The following is a 14,171-nucleotide window of genomic DNA, read 5'->3' as shown; positions in this document are numbered from 1 at the left end:
TGTGCCATTAGCCTAATAATACTTAGCATAATATCTTGGCCATCAGACAGGGCTGTATTTTACTGACCAATACTATAAAACAAAGAATCAAAGTCAAGCAGTTCATTGACTTTAGCCCTTGGCGGCATTTGTTGCTTTATCAACATTTTTCAATGAACCAAAAAACGGTCAGTTTCTTCCAAGAAACTGATTTGCACTGCTTTGCAAATTGCCTGTTCCCTTCTGAGTATCCCTCTATTGACATGCCATGAGTAGATAGCCGGTCATGGGGAAAAATCATTTAACGGAGGTCCTCAGCTGGCACTAAATCTTTTCTGAGAGAGATGAATTGTGGATAGGGGAGGTGGCTTCCGTCATGTGTTCCGTCAACTGTTCCTCGCTTGAATATACATCAGTTGTATTCCTTCCCCCTTCAGTGAAGTCTACTCTGCCTATTGCTTTCTCATCCTAACAGTACCCATGCTTATCTTAAATTTGTTTGGTCTTTTACTTTTGGCTAAAGTGCTTCTTGTGCTTCTTGTACGCCCCGCTTTCTGAAACCGATTTTTTAAAATGTATATTTAAGCATATATTAAGCAGTTTTAAGCATAGTTTAGGGATGAAGGTAGCATATTCTTCTGCCACATATGCTTTTGTGCTTGTGAAATTGAGGGAAATGAGCCATTGTGTTTTCAGAAAACTTACATCTATGCTATGTTCTAATCTATGCTATTGGCCATTTTACTGTTCAAATGATTTTATAAACTGTATACATTTTCAGTTGCCAATTCCAAATTCATTTTATATCAGAAAATGACTGTAAAGTCCTATCTCTCATAGACAGTACTTTTGTTTTTGGTCCCCCTTATTATTAGGTGTTTTTAAGTACTATGTACTTACATAAAAAAAGATTAATTGTTTTGTACATTTGTAGTTATTGTGTTCATGTTGTTTTGCCAAATAGATGGGTTAAGGGGTAGCGGTAAGGTCAGCAGTGTAATCTGTTTGTTTTATTCTTCTTTTTATTATAATACTTGAGTGAAAGTCTATAGCAGCCCACAGAATCGTTTGGTCAAAATGCATGAACTTTGGATCATAGAGGAGAGTCTAAATTTTAACCATAGCAAATTTTAGTGTCTCTCTAAAGATCTCAAACCCTCTAACTCCACCAATGGGTCAAAGATACACTAATGTTTTTTTTTTTTTCCTTTTTTTTTGCTTTTTTGCTTCTTCTCCTACAAATTTTGTCCAGTCTTCATCAAATTTTGCTTAGATGATTGTGAGGTCGAGTCACAAAAAAGTTATCACTTTTCCCCCAATATTAACTCAATATACATCCAATAGTTTTTGAGAAATAGTTTTACAAATTAGCATGCAAACGTGGACGTTAGGCTATATCTCCACAATGCTTTGGCGTATAGAAATTAAACTTGGTACCTGTCATCACAAGCATTACCTGAGAGTAACTGCACAGTTTCAGAAAAGTGCCACCTACTGGTCAAGATGCAAAATTTATATTTTTGCTTTTAACTTCTGAACAGTTTGACCAATCATGAAACTCATCTCTTTAGATTCGATGCAGCATGCAGAGTTGAACATTATTCAGTTTTCCCATGTAGGCCATTTTTGGCATCTGCCATTTTGAATTTTGTAGAAAAATGCTGTATTTTAGAAATGTATTGCCGTATTGATAGGAAAATTGGTATGTGTCTTCGGCAATAATCCCTGAAGCTACCTGTGGAGTTTTGGGTTGGCACACAATTTACAATAATGCTTTTAGCTTTTTTTAACTTCCTCTTTCTATTCCTTGAGTCCTACAGAATCTGATCAACAGCCAAAAAGAATCAACTTAATTCCACAACCAATAAAACTTTATGTGGTTGGTGGGCTTGGCTTAGCCCTGTAATTGCTGCTTGCAGCTATATTGACAGAAGATTTTAAAAATAAATACATAGTAAATACATATCTACACAATAATTGCATTGTATCAAATTATGAATCTAAATGTTAGTACATTTTGTGTGTGTGTGTGTGTGTATATATATATATATATATATATATTTTTTTTTTTTTTAAATATGATAGATGATAGATTGCAAAGATCCTGGCTGCAGTGTTGACTCTCATTTCACATATTACATTTATAAGGACATTCTCAACAACCTGGAGAATGTGGAGTCATGTGACCTGGAGGAAGATGATCTCATGTTGGATTTGGACTTGTCTGAAGATACATCATTCCACAGTGGTGAGTGATATAGTTTGGCTAGCATTCTCTTGAACCTGTTTCTTTGCCATGACAGTGTTTATCCTGAAAGGGAAAAGTAGAAAGTAGAACTAGTACACTATATAGTTTTATTCAGGAAGGTTGCATTAAACTGATAAAAAATGACAGTAAAGACATGTATAGTGTTACAAATGATTTCTATTTCAAATAAATGCTGTTATTTTGAACTTTCTATTCAAAGAATTCTTTTAAAAAATATATCATGTTTTCTACAAAAAATATTAAGCCACAAAAACTCTTTTTTTTAACATTGATAAAAATAAGACTCATTATTAATAATTGGTGGATGATCGTCGATGACAAAACAGACAAATCTTATAGACCTATTTTGCAGGATGGACACTAGCCATATCTAGAGGCCTGATTATATTAGAGAGGTGAATTTTACTTGGGCCAGAAGCAACCACCTTGCAACACTCTAGCAAGCACAAATGTTTTGTAAGCCACATTGTGGTGGAAAATTCTGCACTCACAAAACTAGATATTGATATACTTATATCTGTTGTAGACACTGATGGGATATCACCTTATGAGTGTTCTGAAAAAGAAGGCTGGCCCATTCAGAGGAGACGACAGCAACACTGGGGCAGGCGTGAAAACAGGTGACCATTTCATTTATGCATTTTGACATTTTGTGAAATTGTTGTAAATTTTATGCCAGTGCCTATCACACTGTGCAAGCAACTACATTGTCATATTTTTTTCAGGTTAGTACTATTAGTACTACAGAGCTGAACTAATGACATTTAGCATAAAGTCTGGTCCATTCTGGTCCATCTTCTGCTTAACCTGGAAGAGACTGTCTGATTGACATTGACCAATCGTAGTTTGTTTTGTTTTGTAAAAGGTGTTTAAAAGGGGCAGAAATATAATGGATTTATCATTTACTTGCTTTGTTTAAATGTTTCAAAGAAAGTAAAAGAGTATCTTTCAATTATTTAATTCCACGTAAAGGGCATACGTAAGGACTAGTTCTTAAGCACCCCAATACCTTGTAAACATGACTTTGTTTCCAGCAAAATGGCAAAAAACACTGGCTCATTGGAAAAACGTGCCTCTACCTGCAGAAATGAACTTTCGCATTAAGGGGCAATATTTGCATTTTTTACCTTTGTAGGGTAATTTTTTATAATTACCTTATGAAATGTATATGTATTGTTTTTCGTTTGTTTGTTTAATATACATGTTAAATATTTAAATTTAACCATTTAAATGCTATAGACTGATTTTTTTTTTTAACATTAAGAAAAGCCATCTTTTGGCTTTTGGCATCTTTTATCAAAGTTGAAAAGCATATATTCTGGCTACAGACGAAACAAGCTAAAAACCAATTTGTTATTGCTTTGTATGTATTAGAAAATTGAGGCTTCACATTGGTTATTTCAGTAACATGAAAAACAAAACAGTTATTCAAACTATATTCATAAATTATATAAAGAAAGCGAGCAAAGAACACTTAAGTGGTCCATGACAATTTCAGTCCATGACTTATCGTTTGCATACGTTTTAAAACATTGCAGTTTAAAAACAAGTGATTTAAAATGTTCACTATATGCACACCATGTCTGAGAGATAGTTTCTAAGTGCTGACTGAGATACACTTTCACATGAAGCTGATTCTCAGAGTGCGTGAGTACTGAACTAAGTTCTTTTTGTCGCATTCTTTACAAGCATCCTCATAAACACAGTCATTAATATCTTAAGTGAATGTAAACAGTTGAGAAAGAAAATGTATGTGTAACAGTATATTAAATCCATGCTTTCAGTCTTAAAGTGACAGCAGCCTAATATACCAGCAGTCGTCTGTCATTAAGATTTTTGACATAGTCCACCCCATCTGAAAGTGTTGCGAAACGTTGAAGTAGCAACATAATATAATTTCGTAGAAATGTTTTTCCAAAGAGCCTGGGTTAGGCAAAAACCTATGCACCCTAACTTATAAATGTATCCATCTCTTGCGATTTTTCAGTCCGATATGAGTCCAGATAGTCTGTGAACAGACTGTGAGAGGTCTGCCGGCGAGCCGTCTGAGACTGAAGATAACCTATAAAAAATAAGTAAATGTTTTGTAATGAATACCCACATTCTGAAGGCAGTCTTTGTTATAAAATTTTGTTCCATTTAGTTCCAGTTTTCAAGCTTTAGTCCCCACAAGTACATTTGTTTCTGTTTTATATCTGTTTAAAAAGCAAATTTGTCTCAGAAAGCCACATTCTCAGCATACCTCCTACATGCCTTTCATCTCCTGACTCATGGGGATTTTGGATATCATGGCTGTCATTGGACAGCTAACCTGTCTAAAGATTTTTTTTTTTGTGGGCTGAGGCCTCTGGCTGACCTGGTACATGCTTTCTGATCGCTTTCTCTCTGTTTGACCTACAGGGCTGACATTTTGCAGTCGTTTGACGGTTTTAGGGGACAGGGGCTGGAGAGGTCAATGTCAGATCATGTGACACTGGATGAGCTGACACTGAAACTCATGGTTCAAGACTGCTCTTCTGTCAAAGAACAGCTGCTTCAACTGAAGACACTGCTTCAGGTCAGATACAAATGCATGCTGTGCAAATATAACCTTTAATGTCTTTTTTGAATGGTGTCCAAATACTGTTATAGCTGCATATATAACTGTGTTGTTAGTTAAATAGCATGTCGTGAGGTTTATTAGGACATTTCATTGACAGATTTCATTGACAGGTCTCTTTTAATTAGTGATGTTTGCTCATACCTAAATATTTGAAGAATCCCATAAACTTAAGTTTTACATTTTGGTGCTTATTGCGAGCCAGGCCTTCTCATCCAACATCAATGCCTGAACTCATAAATTCCAAAGCCACTTGAAGGCAATCCTGCAAGCTTAGCAGAAAAAAACGTAATACCTGCTAACGCTGCAGTATGCAGGGAAAGAGACGAGGCAGGTTTTTTTTTGAATGGATGTCAATGGAGGAGAGGCTTCACTACGCTCAATAAACTGCTTTTGTGAGGAAATAGCTTAACATTTAATAAATCGATAACCCATCGGCTAATCTTCAACATGTTTGCTCTTAAACATTTGTTTTGGAATGATCTGTTTTTAGAGTTTACAATACATGAAATACTGGTTTATAAGAGAAGTCACGGACAAATGTGCGACAGGTAGGATTCATTTTTACAGCACTTCTCATTCATTTCTATGGTACCCGCAAACAATGATTGACTGTTACACAACTCTGGATGAAATTCAGTGACGTCAAGGCTTTAATGTGCTCATCCATGCTCTACTGGATGAATGGGCAAAAATTCCCACTCCAAAATTTTGTCAAAAGCCTTCCCAGAAAAGTGGGAGCTGTTATAGTTTTAAAGGGGGACCAACTCCATATTAATGTCTATGTATTTAAAATGCAATGTCATTACAGTCCCTGTTGGTGTAATGGTCAGGTGTCCCAATACTTTTGCCCATATCGTGTATGTCCAAGGTCATAACAAGATAATAACAATGTCCTTTGAGACTTTGGGTGGGCTCTTTTGACATCCACTCAGAATTCCCTAGAAACCCCTTAGCCAAACGCTAGTGACATTATAAATCTTGTTGTATACTGCAATATGATGTTTCTGCAGTTAAAGTGTCAGTGTTTGTATCTGTAAGAGACAAACTGGACCTTATTGAATTGGTTTGGGGTAGTGTGGCATTTACCAAGGCAGTCGTAGTTGTGGCACAGTTCATCCGAGCCAAAGAGTTTTGCCATCATATGGCTACGGGGCCGGATTAAGACTCTTTGGCGCCCTGGGCACTGACATCTTAAGTTCACCTATTCAAATTTTCTGGGAACCAAAAATGTGTTAAAGGAACTGGTTTTATTGGTAACACTTACACAACAAAGGTCTCATTTGTTAGAATTAGGGGGCTTTCACACTGGGTTCGACTTGGTTCTATCAAACCCTGGTGCGTTTGCGTTCATTTTACGTCATCACAGACGTACACAGCGCATGATAGAAAACAGAACGCGGGTCAATTGTGTTTTTTATTAATTTGGTGCTATTATGTGCAGCAGAATATACAACACTTCTGTTTACTGTATTTGCTGCATGTAGACGTTTTCCGCTGCTTGCAAGCAGCCTGTTTTGAGGAGACTGCTGATTGCCATTCATTTGATGCTCTGATTGCACTCGCAAAGCGTGAATACACTGCAGGCTCACTCCTGCTTGAATCCAAGGTAAATCATCAACACATCATCTCTTACATGTGTTTTATTTAAGTAAATACATTATAATCGGCAAAAAAAACATGCGCAGTTTACTTTACTTCCTGAACAAGTGCGCACCCGAGTCCGTGTTGCTTTCATACTCACGTGAACCGCGACACAGTTTGAGTGCAACCAAACTCAGTCCACCTCCTTCAGGTGGTCTCGGGTTCGGTATCCCGGTGTGCGCCCGGGTTCGCATGACAGCTTTCACATTAGCGATTTTTCATGCGAACCGTACCCCGTTTCAAACTAAACTGCCACTGTGAAAGCCCCCTTAGTTGATGCATTAACTAACATAAACTACTAGCATTTATTTAACCTTTGTTAAAATGTCCATGTTAGTTCACAGTGCATTAACTAATATTGTAAATGTTGAGATTAACATTAACTAATATTAATAAATGCTGTAGAAGTATAGTTCATTCTTAGTTCATGTTAACTAATGTAGTTAACTAAACTTAACAAATGAAACCTTATTGTAAAGTGTTATTTCATTTTCCTTTTTTTTTTTATTATACTCAAATTATTAACATTAATAAACTTACCTTATTATTTAAGATTACATCAACAAAAGTCATTAAGTGTTAGATAAAGTACAAAAAAATCCTTACAGATTGAAACTATCCTTTTTACAATGTAGTTGTTATATGGTAGTGGATAAGGAAGGAGTAGTTGAGGTGAAGATCAAATTCACAGATGTTTAATGATGACAAAAACAAAGTCTTAGGAACATGCAAGCATAGAAATCCAGGATAACAAGAAGATAATCAAAGAAGAAGAAAACAAACCCAAGGGGTAAATCCAACATAACAGCTTTGCAAACATGCTAAGACTATAAAAGAGAAAGACTGAACTGAAACACAGGGCTACAAATACACAGGCTTACAAATACACAGGCTGTATCCCAGTTTTGCCTACTTAAACTATGCTCTAAAAGTATGTACTGTTTTTGTGAAGGAAAAAGTACATACTTTTGAGTGTGTATCAGGAATCTTTGGGACATACTATAATTGTCTTTAACAGAGCCGCTCTGTTGCTTACTTACACACATCCTGTCACCAATTAAACTGTCCTGTCAATCCTCTTATCACAGTTAATATCCGCCACATTCAGTTTCTTTTAATTTCCTACCATATCAGAGAGAACTGTAGTACCACATTGATCTGCCAATCGTGGCTCTTTCATACGTTGAACTATCCTCATGTTTTGCATAATGATGCACTTTAAAAGTTAATGACCAAATGTATCTTTATGAAAGTTCACAATGTTGTTGCAGATCAAATTTAATGTGGATACTGATACTGGTTAGATACTGATTATTAACCACTCAAACCTCTTTATTTTCTAATGCTTTTTATTTATGTTTGTAGTTCTAATCGAATCCTCGTGCAACACACTATGAGTTGTGGGCAATATTAGCAATTAGAATGTGCATGGATAGTATGCGAATTTGGAAACAAGGTACTAAACAAGACACAGGTCAACATAATGAGGTATCAATGAAACAAACTCAAACACAAGATGTGAAAACAGAAGCAATAGGAACAAAATACAAACTGAAAGTTTCAGAAGACATCGACTAAATGTGACAGTAGTCTATTTTGATAAATTTTATAAATTGTGAATCCAGCTGTGACAATATAGCTGCTGTTGCATTAAAGTAGTCCTAGGGGTTATAGACAGAGATAACAAAAAGTGGCAAGTGTATACTGGAAACTTCTCATCTCCAGTCCCGACACTTGGAACAACACTTTGACCAGAAATAAACTGAAATTGGATTTATTGAGACAAAGGAAAAATAATAGAAACACAAAATACTTGAAGAGGAAGCAAGGATAAAAAAATAAACAAGACTCCTAACTAAATGTTAGAAATGTAACTTTCCTATACACGTATCAATGAATTAAATGAACAACAATTAAACTTCCCTGACTTCCTTGCTAACCAAGATATATAGGAGAAATCGGTAGTTGCTCCAAACAAAGGCCTTTTTTACACCTGTATTAAAATGTAAAATGTGTTTTCATCAATCCGATCACATACAGGTGTAAATGGGGTCTAAAACATTTTGAGCTTGTCCACTTTCGACCACCTCCAGAACGAAAAAGCTGCTGCTCTCCGTGGAAGATCTGAAAAAGCCCATCGATTTACCCGCCCATCAGGACAGAAGTAATTTAAAGTGGACAAAAGAGGATTAAAACACCAGGTGTAAACGGGTATGCATCTCCCTCTTCTACTTGTGATCCAATCGAGCAAAACGCATCTTAATGCCAGGTGTAAACGCCAAGATGGCATCCACTTCCTAACTGATTTCCACAAATATTAATACATATTTACTGAAAAGTTCCCAAAATCTAACTTCAATAGTAGCCATTGACTAGTCTCATAATTTCAGCAAATACACTGAAGTCAAAATAGAAGATGGCTGACATTCAACAACAGAAGGCATAGTGAAATGTCTGGTGCAGAAGAAAAGGAGAACCTGTGGGGAGACAAGTCTCTCATTTGTCTCTGTCTCTCTGTGAGGCATCAGCTGGCCTTGCTGGCCTTCTCCTTGCAGGAGCAAATCATTGTAGCTGATGTTGCCAGGCAGCAAATTAGCACCAGGTGAACACAATCAGTACCTGTGAGAGCAGTAACACAGCACAAACCTTGGAAACAGACAGAAACAGTAACAGCTGAAAACAACACATCACCAGGGGCAGTAATACATCTCAGGATGTGACATATTTAAATGTGCATCAGAGATGTGTCCTGCTGCTGTATGTGCATTACAAGAAAATCACAGGGAAAGAGGTATGAGTCTTTTCTAATTTGCACATTTTGGCACAGGTGCATCTTTCTTCAGCCCCATGGTATAGGGTCTAAAGAGACAGTAGCTACGTTTTACATGTACACCTTTTGTTTCAATTGGAATGAATGAATTCAAATTGATGAATCTGAAAATAGTGTTTACATGAACGCTAAATAAAGTCATCGGGTTGATGTGCTCGGGTTATGTATCGATACTGAATTATCTGAAAAGGTTCCAATACTCCTTCTGCAGTATTGATACACCGATACCAGCTGCGCGTTCTTGCTCTCTTCTCTGACGGGGAATTGACACACACCCGCCTCCTGTCACTCACTCATCTCATTCACTCCAGTTGAATAGTGCTTGTATTGAGCATAATTTTACTCAGGTTCACACAGGTTTTGCGCTCACACCAAAAGTCTGCACCCCACTGATCTATATAAGTGGTGCCCACATAAAGCCGCCTCTCAAACAGCTTGCAAATACCAAATTGACTTCTTTTTCGTGGCTTATTGTTCTTAAACGGTCAAATGAATTCAAAATTATGTCAAAATACCCATCTTGCCGAATATTCAGATTAATACAGTCAGTTTTGAAATGAAAATAGTTGAGAGAAAACGCATGTTGTGTAACAGTATATTGGATCCGTGCATGAACTCTTAAAGTGACAGCAGCCTAATATACCCACTGCTGCCTGTCATGTTAATCAAATAGCAATAGACAGAGAAAATCACTCGCTGCTCTTGATTGAATAACTTTTGTAACTTTAATTGTAACCATTAATCTGGTTTTGCATCACATTATGATGTAATAACAAATTATCTGTATGGAGGTACAGTATATATGACAGTTTTCCCCGTGGTATCGAAATTTGGAATTCCAGTATCGTGACAACACTACCTCTTACAATCCAAATGAAATTTTAATTGAATTTGGCCAATTAATTCCGATTGACATGGTTACATGCGACTTTTTTTTTATTACAAATCTGCTACAAATTACAATCGGAATTTTAGGGTCCATGTAAATGCAGCTAGTGTTGCCATCTTGCTAGTAAATGCAAAACAAAACCCACACTGCTACTTCCAAGTTTATTAACTGCAAAAATTGGCTCATAACATTGAAAAGAAACAAGCTCAAAGATGCTTGTGATATTATAAGTGGACATGGCAACACAGGGCTCGAAATTAACTTTTTTACTTGGGAGCACTGGTGCTCCAGCTAGGAGCACCACAACTAATATGTTTATATGATCCTAAATTCTTTGGTCACACCATGTTTAATCAAGCTCTCGCGCTTAAAATGTGTGGGTTAGTAATGCGGTTATGTCTGCGGATAATATGCGGCTCAGGCGTGCCAAATAATAAAAAATAACATTACTATTAATTGCGTGTGGGTCACGGTTGGATGAGAGATAAATCATTAATGTGTTGATTTTAATAAAAACACAAATGTCATTTCACGGTAAAACACAACTGTGGTAGTTGGTAGTTAAGTTAAAAATTGTCCAACATAATGCATCTTTGTCAATAATATTACAGTGCTTTGGTCAAAAATAGGGGATTCCAAACAGGTTAAACTATTTTCCAAAACATGGTTAACAATGACAATCAACCCAACAGTGTTATTTACCAAGATACCACTAGCTTTTCATTACTGTTTGAAGAACGAGAGGCACACGGGTTCAATTAGTCATGATATTTACTCCTCACATTAAATCAGTCAAACACCCCTCCCCCCCTTTTTTGTCTTAGCAAACACTATAATTTTGTCTTCTTTAGTGCAAAAGCACAAAAGAATACAAGTATAAACGTTGTCATTATGTGTTTCATTATACATCTTCAGTCAGTCAGTTCAGTCGACAATTGTCACACTAATGTTACCATAATTTAAAGTTAAAATAATTAAAACTTTCCTTATTAAATTATAATTAAAGCTTTTCCAGTGTGCAGTAATGTAATCCTTCTTTGTCTACTTTTAATTTTAAGCACATTTATTTAGCAGCTGCGTTAGACTATGCCAGAGTCATCAACAGGTTTTTCCTCCACTAAGCTCAGATCCTTATTATTTTTTAGTAATTCAGAAGTTATATTGACTTGATGGCTTGAATGAATGCTGCGGTGTGTGTTGTTTTCAGAGATGCAGTTTTAACGCCATATAAAAAAAAGATTCAAAAAATCAATTTTGACACAAGCTAAACAAACAACAATTAAAATCAAATCAAAACCACCACAATTACTTTCCTTTGCTGACAAAATATCAATATCAGTGGCTACAGCAGAAGATTTCTTTATACAATCTACATCAAGACAGAAAAAACACAAGACACTTTTTTCAATGGGTGGTAATTTGTTTGATGGGAGACAAAGTAAGGGTGCCCTGTTATTATAGAAACATTTTTTAGTTTGCTCCGTGTTGATTTTTTTTTTTTAAGCGATTAAATGTGTGACGATAGGAACATAACAATGAAGTACACAACAAAGATGTCCTCCTTTGTATGCTCCAATAGAAACAGTATGAACAAGAGTCGAGTCCAGTGTTTGTAGACCATACAAGTAATATGGTCCATCCTAGTAATAAGTAACTAGATAAGAATGTTTGGGGTGTGAGTGTACGTAGTTTAACCGTCCAGTGTGTAAAATTTAGGGGGATCTATTGACAGAAATGCAATATAATATACATAACTATGTTTCAGTGGTGTATAAAGACCTTACATAATGAACCTGTTATGTTTTTATTACCTTAAAATGAGCCATTTCTATCTACATACACCGCGGGTCCCCTTACATTGAATTCGCCATTTTGGGTCACCATGTTTCTACAGTAGTCCTAAATGGACAAACTGCTCTACAGAGTGCATTTGTTTGACTGGCTACTACTTATTTCACTCATAAATTGAAAAATTTAAAAAACTATAGAAAAAAAACCCCCACATAAAATCTTGAAGGAAACAATGGCAAATTAGTTAAGTGTGACTGTCTATTTAACTGCTTATGATCTTCACTTAACTGTTTGATGATCTACAAGATCGCAACCTATCTGTGAATAAAGACTTGTTAATTTTATCTCTGTGTCTCACTTCCAGTTTTATGACACTTGCAATGTGTTACCCCCCAACTCTGATGTTAATAGATACACAGACATGCTGTGAGCATGTAAGATTTGCTGCTGCTGCATGGATAGGCATAAATAAAAACTGTAGAGGATCTAGACAGGCGAATCTGGGGGTGATGGAGAGTTATATATGGAGAGTAATAGAGATGGAGAGTAATATAGACACCCTCATCCTGACGAGTCAGTTTAAATACATGTGTATTGCCACGATTGGTCAAATAATTAGCCAGTTTCATTCATCATCACTGCAAATAGGTAATTCTGATACATGCAATGACTATCTATTATGACATGTAGGCATTTTTATCTTTATGTACACAAGAATAATCTTTTACAGCATTGTAATCCTTTTATTTTTAACATTTGGCATGTTTGTGTGCTGCTGCGTGTCTCTGTGTGTGTAACAAGCAGGGTGTATGTGCGTTGTGCACCCTCATATAGGTGCATATTACTATCGTGCCCTTTAAATAAATAAAAAAAATACTTTTTGAGGCAACTGAAAACCACTGCACCATTGACCAACAAAAACCTGGTCTAAAGTAAATGGCGCAGTGGTTTTCAGTTGCCTCAAAATAGCAACACGCCAACAATACACCTGAACACACCTCGTTTTCAGACCAGCACGCCCATGGGCGAACAGATGTGTGCGAGTGCATTTGTTATTTAAACAACGTGGGCGCTGCACATGAAAATGATAACTGCGTCAGGCTGAAACTAGCAAAAAACAATTGAGACACGCCTGGCAGCGCATTGCGCCGGGTGTATGATAGGGCTCAGTGTGTCATGTTTTGTATTTTGACACCCCTGAGTTCTGTTCCATTCTGTTGCCTTCCATTTAACTGTCAAATGGAACCCCAGGGGGAGTTCCATTTCTTTCTCTCAGGAAGCAATGGGAGAGAAGAGAGGGAAAGGTTCTCAAGCCGGGTCATCTGAGGCACTATTCTGTGTGCTGTCCACAAAAGCTATGGCTTTAACTCTGAGCCTGTTCTGAGCTACATGAGCTCAAGCGGTCTTTGTTTTGAGCTGATTGTAGATCATTTCTGATAGATGTGACATGTTCTAGAGCTCCTTAGAGGAGTTTAACAACTCCCTAAGTTACACTTAAGGCTTTGAAGGCTTTTAAAGGGATAAAAGGATGAGAAAGATGTTATGGGAGTATGGAAAGATTACACATAAGGAAGAAAGGACACTCCTACATTCTTTTTCATCATGGGGCCTGTGTACTTTTACGAGCTCTTCAAGTGTGTTTGTGAAAGAGAGAGAGTGGTTAAAAGAAAGATTCTCTTATCCTTAGTCACTGAATACCATTAGTCCCCTACTTTCAACTCTCTGAGAGTATTTTAAAATTTCTCCCCTTTTTTTTTTTTTTTTTAGTTTAAGCAAGTGCCTCATTTTTATTTTATGTTTTTGATTGATGGGTTAAAAACAGTCCAGAGGCGAGTCGTTCAAAAAAGGGAAAAACAATGGCTGGGGAAAAAAAGATGGCATTTATTTGCAATAAGAAGTAACACAACCAACAAAAGATATAAACAGAAACAAAACTTAAATAAAGACTTAAATAAGGAGATATTTTGGCCTTTTGATTTCATGTTGAATTGAGGGGATAGTAGACAAAGAAATAATTTGTTAGAAGATAACAGGATAAAGGGATTGACAAATGATACAGACACCAAACAGCATTTAGACAGCATGGCTCAGCATGCTGTCTAAAGGGCATTTACACTGATTGGTGGAGTTGGTGATTTGAGGTCATAATGACCAGTGGCAAAACTTCAAA

General features: G+C 36.5%; 1 protein-coding gene across 3 annotated transcripts in view; it reads left to right on the top strand.

Annotated features, from left to right (window-relative positions):
* The window catches only part of ccser2b (coiled-coil serine-rich protein 2b), a 73,262-nt gene that overhangs the window by 34,710 nt on the left and 24,381 nt on the right, over nt 1-14,171 (top strand). For all 3 annotated transcript variants that reach the window (XM_051913595.1, XM_051913596.1, XM_051913597.1), the window contains exons 4-6: nt 2,128-2,227; nt 2,775-2,868; nt 4,649-4,805. In XM_051913595.1, the coding sequence (XP_051769555.1) occupies nt 2,128-2,227; nt 2,775-2,868; nt 4,649-4,805 (351 nt within the window). The remainder of the gene's footprint in view (nt 1-2,127; nt 2,228-2,774; nt 2,869-4,648; nt 4,806-14,171) is intronic.

This window comes from Ctenopharyngodon idella, chromosome 12 (genome assembly GCF_019924925.1).
Source record: "Ctenopharyngodon idella isolate HZGC_01 chromosome 12, HZGC01, whole genome shotgun sequence".
NCBI classification, from domain to species: Eukaryota; Metazoa; Chordata; class Actinopteri; order Cypriniformes; family Xenocyprididae; genus Ctenopharyngodon; species Ctenopharyngodon idella.
The sequence above is the reverse complement of the archived record's forward strand: the minus strand, read 5'-3'. Positions and strand labels throughout refer to the sequence as shown.